Genomic DNA, 14,044 nt, shown 5'->3' on the forward strand with positions numbered 1-14,044 from the left:
CGTAAAAGGCTTCCCGTGCCTGGTTACCTTCCGCTGTTGGGACCACGAGGATTCATAACATCTATACGATTTGCTCGTGCTCAATGATCAAATGAAACTCCTAGGCCGAGATGAAGACGAGCAAGAAATTTTTGATATAAGAGTCTTTATTGCTTTCAACCCTCGGGGAGCTAGCGATATTTCGGTTTTCAAGCTCAGTATAATACATCGCAATTCAGGACTGATCAATACTTGTACAGTAATGTGATATTTTGATCAATTATTGTAATTAATAAATTATCCCAGATTTTAATTTGTTCTTACATGCTGTAAGGAGTTAGTGTTGCAAAATATTTTACATATTTATTAAGTATTAGAAGGAAAAAGGTGCGGTAATAAGTTATTGCGTACAAAAAGCACAACAATTTTAATATTGATATTATTTTCCAACCGGTGTTCCTGCTGCTGCAATGCGCAGCGCTGAACATAGTTAGCCGGTGCAGCCGTTAATTAGCACAAAGGCACAGAATAAAACGGTATTCCCAGCGTTAGTCGCAGACGATCTAGTAATAATAATTAGATATGATCCCGCGTACCGGATGGGCGGGCATAATTAATTTTAAAACAGAAAGCCATTAAACGAGCAACTGATTGGTCTAAATTACCGTTTAGATTACGGTGATTGTTTTGGTAGCTTTGAGCCACGTTCCGCGCCACTGTTCATTTTGACAAGGAAAACTAGTGAGGAAAAAAACTGAAATTTTCACATTAGACCTAGATTTTCACGCTTTTTAAAGTAACGTTTGTATAAATCTTTGATACGTCGGCAAATATCGATACCATTTGCCGCTCTCAACCAGATGACTCCTCCTTTCTTACTCTAAAACTTGACATCTGAAGTCACGGGCTCTTCTTCCCAGTCGTCGTAGTCGTCTTCGTAGGATTCCTCTGGACGAGGCGGCACGTCCACGGCAGGTGATTCTGCCGGGTTGGCCTCAGAATCAGCAGCTAAGGCTGCATCGGTCTCGACCTCGTCATTTTCTAATCTCTGAGGCGACAGGGGAGCATCTTTATCGAGTAGGTATCCGTCTGACAAAGCAGGAATGTCCAGCGAATCGTAACTCTCCTCCTTTGCCAACTTTTCATATTCAGCTTTGCCAGTGAGCACGTCTGCGACTGCTGACGTGCCGTCAAGTCCGTATCCACTCGAGTACTCGACTGCATCGTACAGTTTCTTGCTTAACAGAAGCTTCAGCTTTTCTTCCAATTTGCTATTTGCTTCATGCTCATCGTGCTGCTCTCTCCAGCAGAGCGCTTTCCAATAATTAGGTAGTTCTAGCGTGTTATCGCATGTCTAACGAGAGTATCACGAGTTAGTGTTTTTTTAGCTGTGTTCACTAGCATACGCTTTCAAAGTACGTACATGTGCCTGAGGGAGCATTTGCAAACATTTTTTGTGGTCATCCGATGATATTGCAGTGAACGGCATCTCGATTCGCAAGAACTAGCAGGTGCAATTCAGCTTAGCAGCATCTAAGAAATCACACAGATAAATGCACGGACTTACTTCAGTTCCTGCCAGGGGAAGTGTATCCACTCCGGTCACGAACTTGATAAGCTTCCGCTTTAAATGGGGCTCAAAGCCGTTCACAGTCTGCCAAAATACATTCATCAACGGCTGGCAGTCCGTGAAGTCGGTGTCAGCGACCACTCGGAAAACCTCATTGATGAAAAAATCATCGCTCGGGCCACTGCTACTTCCACAAATGCTCTCTACCAGGTCTGCCTCACTGATCCCAACACTACCGAGCAGATCAATACCAACAACTCGAGTGAACCCGCAACGAATAATTTGAAGTTGCCACCCGATCCCAGAGGCTGGGCCAAACTTCTCTTCCAGCACATTACTGATGTAAGCCTCAACGCTCAGAGCATCGTCAGCACCTTCGTATTTAAGAAACTGAGCAAAATCGAGCGGCTTCATGTTTCTCATCATCGATAACGATTTGAATAACGGCGGATCGAATACGCGAATTTCTTCCAATGTCACACAATGCTGAGGGTTCAGCAATAAACGAAAGAACAGTAGGTGTATCCTCAGCTGAATCGGGCAGAAATGCGTAATAGCACTAGCAAGCAACCACCCAACAAATCCGAGTGCATGGCGGGTCTCGAGTGAATTGCAAGTGTTTTCGTTCAGCCAGTAGGTTTCGGATCCTTGCACATACTCGAAAATAGCAGTAATTGGCTGCGATATTCGTAATTGACATGTCACGAATGAGCACGATGGCACACTCCGATCTAATAGAAAGGCATGATTTCCCAAGGTCTTGTTGACAACTCGACGGTTCGTTTCACCTTCAATTGTCTCCCATTCAAGCAGAAAGCCTGGGAAAATCACATCCGAAGCCCCCGGAATTGTTATCGTGTTTCCATTTGCAGTTACCTGCGTCGAATCTGCGTCCGTTAAAACCTTGCTAGTCGGTAATGGTTTCCATTTCGATGTCAGCTGAGCTCCCACTAGTGTAAACCATTCCTTCAGGGGGCCCTTTCCTTCTCCTTCTTCAACCTTTACTCCATCCACAAGCTTTTCACCAAACGAACTTTTGAAGAACGGGGAAAGACAAAAGTTTGAGATAGGCTTTTCAGACGAAAGGTGGGTGCGCCAAACGTACTCAACACTTGACTGTAATATATCCTCCCGATCACAAACGACTGTGGCGTTAGGAAATACAACGAGATCGCCATCGTCTTGTGAATCTTGGGTAGATCGACTGCACAATTTCACAGCAAGAAGAAGCGTCTTGCACATGGGGTCTAGCAAAATGTAGAGGTCCTCGATGGGCAGTCCCATTGCTGCTAGAAATCTGGTGACTGGATGCCAATTGTCACGGAGTTCTTCTCGGGGTTTATTAAGCAAGTATGGGTAGAACATCTTTACAAGCGGGTTGGGCCCTGAAGAGAATGGTAATGGGCACTTAACCGATGCTAGTGCGTCATTATCTCCAACGAGAAAGACTAGCAGCGTCGAAGCAATTTTAACATACTGCCACGTCGAGCAATGATACTCTAAACGCACAGCCTCCGCTGTTTCTAGCACCTCCTGAATCTCAATCTCAGACACTAGCGAGTTTTTCACCCTCAGGGAAGTCTGAATCGCTTCCGCGACAAGAGAGCAGATGTCATCCAATACAGCATGGCACTCTTCAACCAGACGCGATGCTAGATCCAGTTCTCGCGCTACATCACTGCAGAGGAGACTCTTCAATGGTGATTCCGGTACCAAAAGCCCATACTGTTCAAGCATCGAGATTATAGACCCCTCCATGCATTCACTAATTGAAGAGTGTTGCTGGAGGTTCCCTTTTAATGCTCGTGTAATGTGCCACGTCCGACAACCCCGCGCGTTCACTTCAGTAGGCCGATTTTCATCATCGAGGAATGTCCATCGCTTCAGCTCAATTTCTAGTCTTTTCGATAAAGCCTGAGGGTCGTCGGTCTCATGAACACGATGTTCACTCTCAAGGCTCTCTATGCGCTCGTCCGACTGCATTGTAATGAGTGGTACGTCGTATATCGTTACCGGTACATGTGCTATAACAGCAGAGTCTGTGATTCTTGCTGCGGTATCAGTATCAATAGAGGTGGCGGGATTCCAGTCGTCAACATCTTCGTTGAAACTGTTATCGTCCTCTGCGCCACTTAAAATATCTTCTGATCGACATGACAATGATTCTCCACGTGAGACAGATGCATTTATAGCTTCATTATGTGTAGAATCCTCGGGTAATGTTGTTTGGCCAGGCTTGTATCTTTCAGGCACAGCACTCTCGCTCACATCTGAAAACTGTTCTGTGTACTGGACGTTGACACTTTCCTCATCGATTTCATCACCACCCGCATTGACATCAAAGCTGTTGCCGTACTCTAGCTGATTGTCGCTTACGTTTAACCGTGATGAATGTGGTTGCTCAGTGTCGACACCTGATTCCCTGGTGATATCGGCCTCAATTTCTGGAGAAATCGCGTCTGCAGGATTGTCGTTTGGCTGCTCAGGATGAACAGCGTCTTCAGCCGGAAGCGTGCATACCTCTGGTGCGAGTTGTGGAACAGTGTTTCCGGGCACACACTGCTCATCATTGCTATCGATGCCGACCATAAATTCGCCTACGAAAATCGGGTCTTCAGCTTTGCTAATCTCCAGAGCTTCCTTTCGGTTGTCTGGTTCCAGATTGTTTAGTGTGCCAGCTGTACGTCGCAGGGTCGCTGGTTTAATGTTTTCTTCGTCGTCTCCAAACTCATTACTTGCAATATCGTCTTGATTGGTAGCACCTTCACGCAAAGCTCTTTCGCGAGTAAAATCCATGCTCTCATCGAGCAAGTTAGCAAGTTCTGCTGCAGACTCACAATCGTGACGCTCTGATGCTTCATTGTACATAGTTTCACACAGCATTTTCTGAACGTCCATCGCTGGATTTTTAGTATTGCTGTTTGTAGCACCAAGTCCACTGGTCCTTGCCCGGACGTCGAACAATGGATCGCTGGCTTCTGTCTCCTCACCGTCAGGGTCGCGCATTCGTCCACTAAGTGCAAGCAACTCTATCGGAGTCACGTCTTTCGCAAATTCGATCATTTCCATGATGATAGAGTGAGCAGCCAACACTCGACCGAGCTTTTGATTTGACTTGATTAAAAGGGGGTTGTGTTGCTTAAAGTAGCCCAAGTGGACGCCTCTAGCCAGCAGCTCCGCCTGCGCAAAATCCAAATCTCTGAGCATCTTCAAAAAGTAATTTCTCCCGCGCCACATAAACGTCGGAGGAGTTCTAGACACAGCAGTATCCACGTTAATACTAGTTGATGCCAAGGACCTGCACATTTCCAGCAAGCTTACTCTGTTCGCGCTCCAGCCTCAAGCATCCATTCGACTAATGCTTCAACGCATTGAATTCCAGTAACCTGTAGACCAGTAGCGAGTTGCTGGGCTAGCTTTGTGGCTTCGCGAGCATTTGTCATTACACCAGAGCCGCCACCATGTCGACTCAAGGGGGTTGGTGCGAGAGCCATCCCACCCCTCGATCGCATTTGCTGCCAGCTCGCGCTATTTCTTGCTAAGGGTTCGGTTGGTCTTGACGGTATGAACAGTGTCTCCTGTACAGGTGTGCAGAGAATAAGAGCACTCAGCTGATACAGAAGCGTCTCGCGGGCGTCGATGGCTTTCAGAGCCCTAAATCGTAATTTGTCTTCTTTGGTAGACTGAACAGCTTCCTGTATCATCAGTGCACAGTATTAATATCTACAAGGGCAACAAAATCAGAGATAGCAGAAGAGAGTAGCCCTACTGAAGGGGGCTTTGATAAAGTTCCCAGTGGAACCAGCTTCCCACTCGATGGTTTTATCGGTGTACGATAGCGCTTGTCACCACACTTACCTGTTCATGACCTATTAGTGACAAACAATTGAAAAAAGAGAGCATCTTCATCGTACCATACTGAGCTCGTTCGTTTTGCATCCTGAATTCTTTCGTTAATGGTGTTGGCGGGGTACTGAATGTAGGCGAATGAGCCGGCGAAGGAACCTTGTTGGATTTAGGTGGTGGATCGATTGTAAAGCGATTATTCCATCCTTTCTCCCGTCGAGATAGCTCTTTGTCGGTAAGTGTAACTAGGTGGCGATGCCCCCGCAAGACATGATTGGGTTTGCGTCTACCAACTTTCCTCGGGCGACGTTGGTCAAGGATGTTCTTCGCAACAACGTCCCGCTTTGCTGTCGTCATGGCCCGTCGCTCCAAGGCGTGATGGGTGCAACCAAGAGCCGATCACGTCAGCTCAAGCCGAAACTCCTTCGCTTTTGGCATGTGAAGAAAAATAAGATTGGAATTATTAATACTTTTTTTTAGGCAAAACACTGAATAATGCATGTGATGTAAATGCAATTTAAACGATAAATGTGATATTACAGGGAAACCAAACCAATTTAAAAACGATTTAACGCAAGATCAGACGCATAACATATTGAAGGCTATAAGATTCCGGTGTTCTTTATTGAGGCAGGGAGGTTGGCTCGACAGCCTAACCAATATTACATTGGCGGTGTTGCCCCCCCCCCCTTTAATTGCGCGATTGTTACCTGAGTCGATAGTCCACAGACTGACCTTAGGGGTACAAAATATTTAACTGTGATAAGTGTTGCGTGAATGTTGCTAGGAAGCCCAATGCGAGAAGCCGCTCATTGTTGTAGACAAAGGCACCGGGGTTGGCTTCCGCAGCAGTGATAATAAGCTAGCGCAAGCTTCGTATAATTATCACAGGGTCCTAATATCTCCAGCTGGTTACGCGTCAAAGCCACCTTATCCAGAATACTCTCACCAAGTTAGCCCAATAGCGATTCTTGTTGCTCTCACTTGGACCCACTTGTCTTGGCTGGGCATGCTGCAACAGCTCGTCCTTTCTCGATGTCCAGGAAGTCTCTCGGCTGCACTTTGCTTGTCTGTACCCAACAATGATAACCACTATTAGTGGTTATCACGTTTGGAAAGTAAGTAAGAAAAAAAATTGTCACCCAATCAGAGCAAACCTTCAAACCTGCTAAAACTTTCCTATAAAACGATGAAAGTTTGAAAGGAAGACCAGTGCAGCGCTTTGATTGGCTATTTCGAGAAGTAGTAGGTATGGTTCTATTGGCAGAAAATCAATGGTGCATTGAATGGCGTCGACCTGGTCAACTTGACCAAGGCACACCAACAAGCACAGTTCCTTTGTCAAGATGGGGAACAAACACTGGTCTGAGTCGGAGAAATATGCTCTTATATGTTTCCTTTGCACAAACTTCAAGGACAACACGAGGGGTGTGAAATAATATAATATCAAAGAGTGCCGCAGAGTCTGCGGCTCATCAAAGAACTCTTATGGTCAAGCTCTAAAGCAGCCGTAGTGATGGCTGGCTTTAAAACTGACGAGTATATGCTCTAGTATTTCACTGTGACACAGACAAAGCCGATCGAGATGGAGAACTGCACACGGTTGCAGTCGATAGAGCGAAATCAAAATATTTATTCTTGTTATCTGCCGATTAGCCTCGTCCAGATCGTGCGTCTCATCAACCTGCAGCCTGTGAAGCTAGGTTTATGCGCTCAGCAGTGCCAACACGCCACACCGTCACTCTCATGGACTCCACCTCTCTCACAGCTGATTAGTAATACTTCAGCTAGTCGAACGTTAACGACATATTATTGGTGAAATTAAACCGACTACGCAATATTCAAAAAATTCTCTGGATTTTAATCCAGAGTTGTTGTTACAAAACGGAGGTCTGAATTTTTAAACCAAAGCACCTTTTACATACATAACTTTATCAAAAGGTTGCAATCATTTCGTATCGGAAGACGATAACTCCGTCCACCTCGAGCACAAGGTTTCGCCTCCCATCATTATGATCCGAAAAAAATCTGTATTACTTAAGTATTGGCTAAAGATTGGTTGCTTGCCTTGGTTGCTCGTAGGGGTGCGTTTCGCGGCCATCATTCTGCTTAATTTGTACTTCGTATTGAGTTACAAGCCACATCACATTTCGTGGAAATGGTTACTATGGTACTGATGGTTGATGCGGATCTTTAAGCGATAAACTCCAGAAAAGCTGACAAAAACAATCCCATCCTAATACTTCTTTATTATCAGGGCCATTACATTTATGGTGATTTCAGATGCTCAGTACGCATTTAAGCACTTGCTTTCATCGTGTCAGCTTGTTCAGCATTGCCCTACCGACCAACAAAATAATAGTTTCAATGTATTCGAAGATTATTATCCAGAATCATTCTCGAATAGTAGTACTGGAGAAGAATTATGGATTAGTTGATGTGCTAGGTTGTAACGGTGCCTAAATTTGAACTCAATGCTCGAGTGTACTATCGTTTCATATTTTTAGCAACGTTAAACGAATCGAGAGTAGAGCTATAGCTTGTTCGAGGAAGTAAATTTGGGCTCAACGATAGAGTACTAAGTATGCATTTTTTTGTCGACTTCGTGCTAGACGTAATCGCCCTCGCCTTGTCTACCATTGTTTTCGCGCAGTGACATCTCGGCCAGCTAATTAATACGAAAAATAGCTCGAGTTTTCCCCGGTTTCGTACCTAAAACTTTAATTCTTGGCGAGACTAAACACACATGACAGGATATTTTTTATACTTACTTGTCACACGCTGAATGGCAAACTACCCAGCGTTTTGGTGCAGTAATATATATTTTCTTTGTTTCGCTTATGTTTACTGATATTCACCGGCAATTGTGGAACATTTATTTTAGACCTAGATTGTATATTGCTTCTATATTAGAGAACTTTCGGAACCCCGTTTGATTTAGGTTTCAGTTCCAGATAGGCCATTTTTTCTATCTCGAGTGAAAGCTCAAATGTTATTTTCGGTAAGCTGCAAGCAGGTTTCAGCTTCATTTTCAGTTAGCTCAGACACCTCACTCACGTCTCCACGATCTCTTCGTCCAGCCAGCGAGAGAAGCAACAAAGACTGCCCAGGCGAGCTGCCGATAGCGCTGCCGAAGAGAAAGAAACGCAAGAGAGAGAGGAGCAGCTAGCACGACCAGCATTGCGCCAGAAGTTTGCTGCTGTGGACGATATCGTGCTGCTAAAGGCCGTCAACACCTTCCGTCCCTGGGCTGCTGCAGTCGGAACGTCGAAAGGCATCATGAAAGTCTTCGATGATATAGCTATCCATTGTCGTTTAGATCAGTCGTTTGGCTTGAAGAAGCCTGGAACCGCAATGCGCACCCACTTCACAAACTTGGTTAATCAGTACAAGGCAGACCAGTGCCAGTCGATGCGAAAGTCAGGGACTACTGAGGAATACGCCGAGCGGGAAGTGCTGCTTCAGAATATCGTCACGCTGATAAACGACTAGAAAGATAAGGAGGCGCAGCGCAAAGAGGAACAAACGGCAAAGCAACGAGGTATAGAACGCTCCGGTGAGCTTTTGCGTAGTCTTGCGATGGGCGAGATCGCTTCCGACGAAGAGGAAGAGCTAGATTTTGCTCTTGACAGTAGTCGTAGTGGAGAGGACAGCGGCGAAGCTACGGAGGCAGCAACTTCGTCTCCAACTGTTGGCTCTGCTACACCAAGCAAGTGATCCACTCGCGCACCGCTAGGTACCAGCAGCGGTCGGAAGAAAAAAATTACTAAACGAGAGCGGCTTGATGTAGTATCTAACGGGATAACTAGTGCTCTTTTGGAAGCAAGCGAGGACGAGAAGGCGAAGTACCAGTACAAGATGCAGCGCCTTCAGTTTGAACGGGAACAGGAGGACCAAATGCGAGTTCACGATGCAGCAGAAGCTGAGAAGCGCCGAGCGCATGAACCTTAACTCGAAGACCGCCGTCTTCAGTCTGATGCAGCTCGTGATAAACGGATGCAAGAGTTTATATTGAAAGTACTCGAACAGCAAAAGCAATGAGCTACCTACGTTGTTCTTCATCTTGCAACTGGTTTAAGCCTAGATAAAACTCCAGAGACGGAGGCATCATGCCGAAATACATCGAAATTTGGTTTCCTAATGGCTGAAGACAAGTATGACAATTGAAAAGGAGTACTGCAGCGTAAAAGTTTAACCCCACTGCACTTTGACGCACTCGTTGCTTTTTATCCCAGCTCAGAAACTCCCAAAGCGTCTTCACTCGCCCGAATCCCCACTCAGCGCATTCACGTACGCTGCTCATGTTCTTGTTGAATGTCACACCTGCGGCGCTCTCTACAGACGACGGCGAGCAAATAAATCTACCGCAACCGTACGCGGGATCGCCGTAAATCACTCGGTTTGAGAAAAGTCCTTCTTGGTTTTCTTCCATCACGTCCAACACACCACTGATGTTCAGCATGGTAGAATCATGCTTTCTTCCTTCTACTGGTCCAAACATGCTGTCGGTAATTCCATCGGGAGCCTGAATGCTGTGCCAGTTGAAGCAGTGTTTTCTCGGATGGCCATTGTAGACTGATCGCTGCAAATTCTCATTTGGTATGTCCTCAATCTCGCGTGCACTTGGTCGTGATATGTACTGCTTTGTGTCGTTAATAAATCCCCAGCAACTTTGGAGTGCTGCACCAGAATCCCTAGTAGCCTTACAGTATACAGCAATTATAACCGCGATCACCGCCTCGTTAAAATACAGGAGATATTTGTGCCTGTTGTAGTGCAGCGCCACGGTTTTCGCAATAACACGGCTGTAAGCTCCCGTGGACCTTCCGAAATCAGAAGCCACAGTGAATAGTTTAGACGCCTCTGATAGCCTTCGGCAAACCATGGCTAGCGCTTCGACTCGCGAAACGTTGTCTCCAGCAGCAGTTCGCACTCCATCGCGTGGCAGCCCCAACAAAGCAGCTAGATGATGTAGTTGAGCAATTGTAAAGCGATACCGAAGGCGTGCTGTGGCATCGTCCATCATTTCATCAAAGCAACGAGACGAATCCACAGCAGCGGCGGCGTCACGCAGCCGAAAACAGTGTAATTTCTTCAGTGTCTTCATTATCCTGAAAAACCGCTTCGCGTTGGCGCGGGAAAGCCGCCACACTTGCTCCAGCACCTCCATCGCTTGGTCCGCCGTTAGCTTTGGTCCAACAAACATCGTGAACGTCTTAGGGTCGGTATTAGCGAAAACTTGCTAGTGGACGAGCTCTTTGGTGGATCGCACTTTTTCTGCGTGTCCACACATGCCACTCGCTAAGATCGGAGCTAAAACTTAGTGGATGGCCCAGGTGGATCAGTTGAGGGCGGGATGGTTTACATCTAATTTAAAGGCGTCTATTTAGATCGAAAAGCGCGCTAGAGCAAGGCCCTTTTCTCTTCGACACATTTAACAACAGAAATCGAAACCTCGTCCAGCGCATACATGATCGCGCAAGACGTCATCTCCGTCGCTCGACGCCTTCGACGGCAAAAGAACACTCACCTCGTACTACTTCTCTTTGTACTGACGTGGCGACGACCAAGGAAGCCGAGAGTGTCGCGGCAGCGGGTCGATGTGGACTGTGAAATCGAGATGTTACTAAATGAAAACATGTTTGAACGAACCTTTCGCATGTCTGCAGAAAGTTTTAGTCATTTACTGTGGAAAGTTACACGAGCCCTCACTGTATCCGAGCAGCAATCAACTAATTCGAGTGGCGAAGCACCCATATCGCCTTCGATAATGCTGATGACGACGATGCGATACCTGGCGGGGGGATCATACCTTGATATACGTCGTACTGTTGGCATCAGTTCGCCCTCGTATTATCGTGTGATCGATCTGACAATGGGTGCGATTCTTGCTCTTGAGGAGCTTCAGATAACTTTCCCCAATTCGGACTCAAAGAAAGAGGTGGTGCTGGAGGCGTTTAAGAACATTAGCAGCGGTGGTGTAATGAGTGGTTGCATTGGCTGTGTAGATGGTTGGCTTTGTCGTATAAAGACACCAACCCTTGCTGATGCTGGCGAAGTCGGTGTTGGTCGCTACTATAGTGGTCATTACGCTTGCCCTGGCATTAACGTACAAGCCGTTTGTGATGCTCACTGTCGGTTTATTGCAATCCATGCTAGTTTTCCGGGTAGCACCAATGATGCCCGTGCATTTCGTGACACTGGCGTCTCCAGGGCACTGGATATGCTTCCTACTGGGATGTACATCATTGGAGACAATGCTTACTCTGTAGGTGAGCATTTACTCACGCCGTTTTCTCGCAACCAGATAATGGATGAATATCATGACTCGTTCAACTTTCACGCTAGTCAATTGAGATTTCGGATCGAGATGGCATTCGGACTTTTAACGACGAAGTGGAGAGTTTTCAGGATGCCAATAGAGCGTAACCTAGGCAACGCCACAAAGGCCATTTACACCGCTATGGTGCTCCACAACTACGTTATCAACAAGCGCATGGCCACCGACAATGACTATTGTATTTTTGACGAGACTATTCGACCGCTTCGGGTACCAAGCCGAACTCGAACGTTCAATGATGTTTCCAATCTGATGGGTTACATGTCGAGCGATCTTCGACTCGAAGAAGGACGCAGCAGTATGAGAGACTTCATTGTCGAAACACTTCGAGCGAACCAATCCACTAGACCCCAGTATAATAAACGCCGCAACGCTGTGTAGTTCGTTTACATACATAAATTCTCCATCGTTTTAGAACATTCTTTACCGAACAACTTGAATGTAATATCCGATATTGTGCTTGCACGACGGCTGTCTCGCCCAGCACCATAGACGTACCAGATTTCGTGGCCACTTGTCCCTCTTCCAGTGTAGGTATCTCATTCACATCACGCTCATTCGTAGAATCCAACATGACTCCCGCCTCGTGTTTTCATCTCCTTTCAATGCGTCTCTGTGGGTTCTACTGGCCCAACTTCCGTTTATACAAGTCGGGAGTGTACGAGTCGACGGAGTGTCGCTCTGTTTAGAACGATGTCAACCACGAGGTGTTGGTAGTGGGCTACGGCGTGGAAGATTGGAAGATCCACTGGATCGTCATGAGCAGTTGAGGTTACAAGGACGACTTCTACTGGATCGATTAATCGTTTAACAGCTCCTTCATTTTTTCTCGAACGTACGTCTACTCTGACTGGTCTTTTAACAACGCTCTTTTCTTAGCTCGAACATGTGCAATATCATCGTTGACATCTTGAAGATCATCTTTAGTGTAGCTGCCGTCAGGTGCGTTCATAATCATCTCTCATAATGACAGCAGAGAGCTCAACGTGGAGACAAGCTGAGTAAAGCGGCATCTATCTCCAATGCCTCAGCAGACTTGTTGCTACTCCGGATTGTCTCTAAAATTTCTGACACCAAATCATCTTTGCTAGGGCTGGACCTGGATCGGGTGCACTTCCTCTTAGACTCTTTTGAACTCTCGCTTTCGCTGTCACTGCTTGTATCCATTGTTTGCAGCCGGGCGCGTTTAGGAAGCTTGCCTTCTACAGTCTCCAATACTCCGGGCTTGATGCTTAGCCACTCGTGCATGTACAGAACGTCGATCTTCCCGGAACAAAAAGAGAAAAAGTCGTTGTCGTGTGTACCTGACACGCGGGAGTTAGCTAGAGCAATATTGTATCAACTACTGACGTCCTTCCACATATCGCGAAGTTTTGCTGCGTCATGAGGTACAATGAAGGCTGGGTTATATTTGGCAAACATGGCGAGCGTCGAGTTGAGTTTGCCGAATTCAGCTCGATCGCTAAGATAGGCGTCATGAAAGCCCGTCCAAAATGAGGATCTGGCATGCGTTTGGTTAGAATCCAGCTCTGCCCGCGTTGGTTTGCCGTCAATTTCATGCACTCGGCCCGCAAAAGTCTCAGAAAACATGACATTGAGAAGGCGAACCAGGCAGTGGCGTGTACGTCGTTTGATTCCAGCGGCACCTAATGTTTTGGACGGTCCGTCCTCAGCTCCAAGTCTCTGCATTTCAGCGAATGCACGTTTTTGCTGTACGAGTAGCGCCACATACCCAACCTTGTGGTCGTTGCAGTCAGCACCCTTCTTAACAATGCGAAGCTGCCGCAAGTAACACTCAGTCCGCAACTGCTTTGCTCCAAACGTCGTCAATTTAGCTTCAGCGTCCTCCGGAGTAACGGTTGAGTTGAAGAGGATATCGGCGATGCTGGGCATGGCCTGTTGGGTTGCAGCGCTGGATGACATATTGGACAGTGTACACCGAAGATCTGAGGCGGTTGTGGTCTTGAGTAGAAAAGATGGAGTGAACACGACAGTGTCGTGCAAAGATAATATTTTATCCCGTTGCTACCTCTACCTCTGACGTGGTGCACTCCAGCGTGGTGAGTATTCCCTCCATCCACCCTCCGTCCACGGCCACCACCCCTAATTTTCGACGGTGGACGTGGATCTGATTCCGTTTTGGTGGCCCCATCCGGTGTCCACCAACATCTGCATCCCTGGGATTCTATTGGGCCACTAGAGCCAAATCCACCATTTTATGCTGGCTAATACCGGGCCTTAGAATGCCGTCGGCGCCATCCATCCCCACTCAAATCAAGAGGGGGTAGGCTTGAGGACCAAGATTTCTA

At 46.7% G+C, this 14,044-nt stretch overlaps 1 protein-coding gene across 1 annotated transcript; it reads right to left on the bottom strand.

Annotated features, from left to right (window-relative positions):
* Nucleotides 1-762: 762 nt before the first annotated feature.
* On the bottom strand, nt 763-1,963 carry PITG_16783 (uncharacterized protein; the record flags this gene model as incomplete). The annotated part of the gene is made up of 2 exons (XM_002897062.1): nt 763-1,333; nt 1,547-1,963. 2 exons carry the CDS (start codon nt 1,961-1,963, stop codon nt 860-862), a joined length of 891 nt encoding a protein of 296 aa, XP_002897108.1.
* Nucleotides 1,964-14,044: the final 12,081 nt, after the last annotated feature.

This window comes from Phytophthora infestans, genomic scaffold, assembly GCF_000142945.1.
Source record: "Phytophthora infestans T30-4 supercont1.49 genomic scaffold, whole genome shotgun sequence".
Taxonomy (NCBI): Eukaryota; Oomycota; class Peronosporomycetes; order Peronosporales; family Peronosporaceae; genus Phytophthora; species Phytophthora infestans.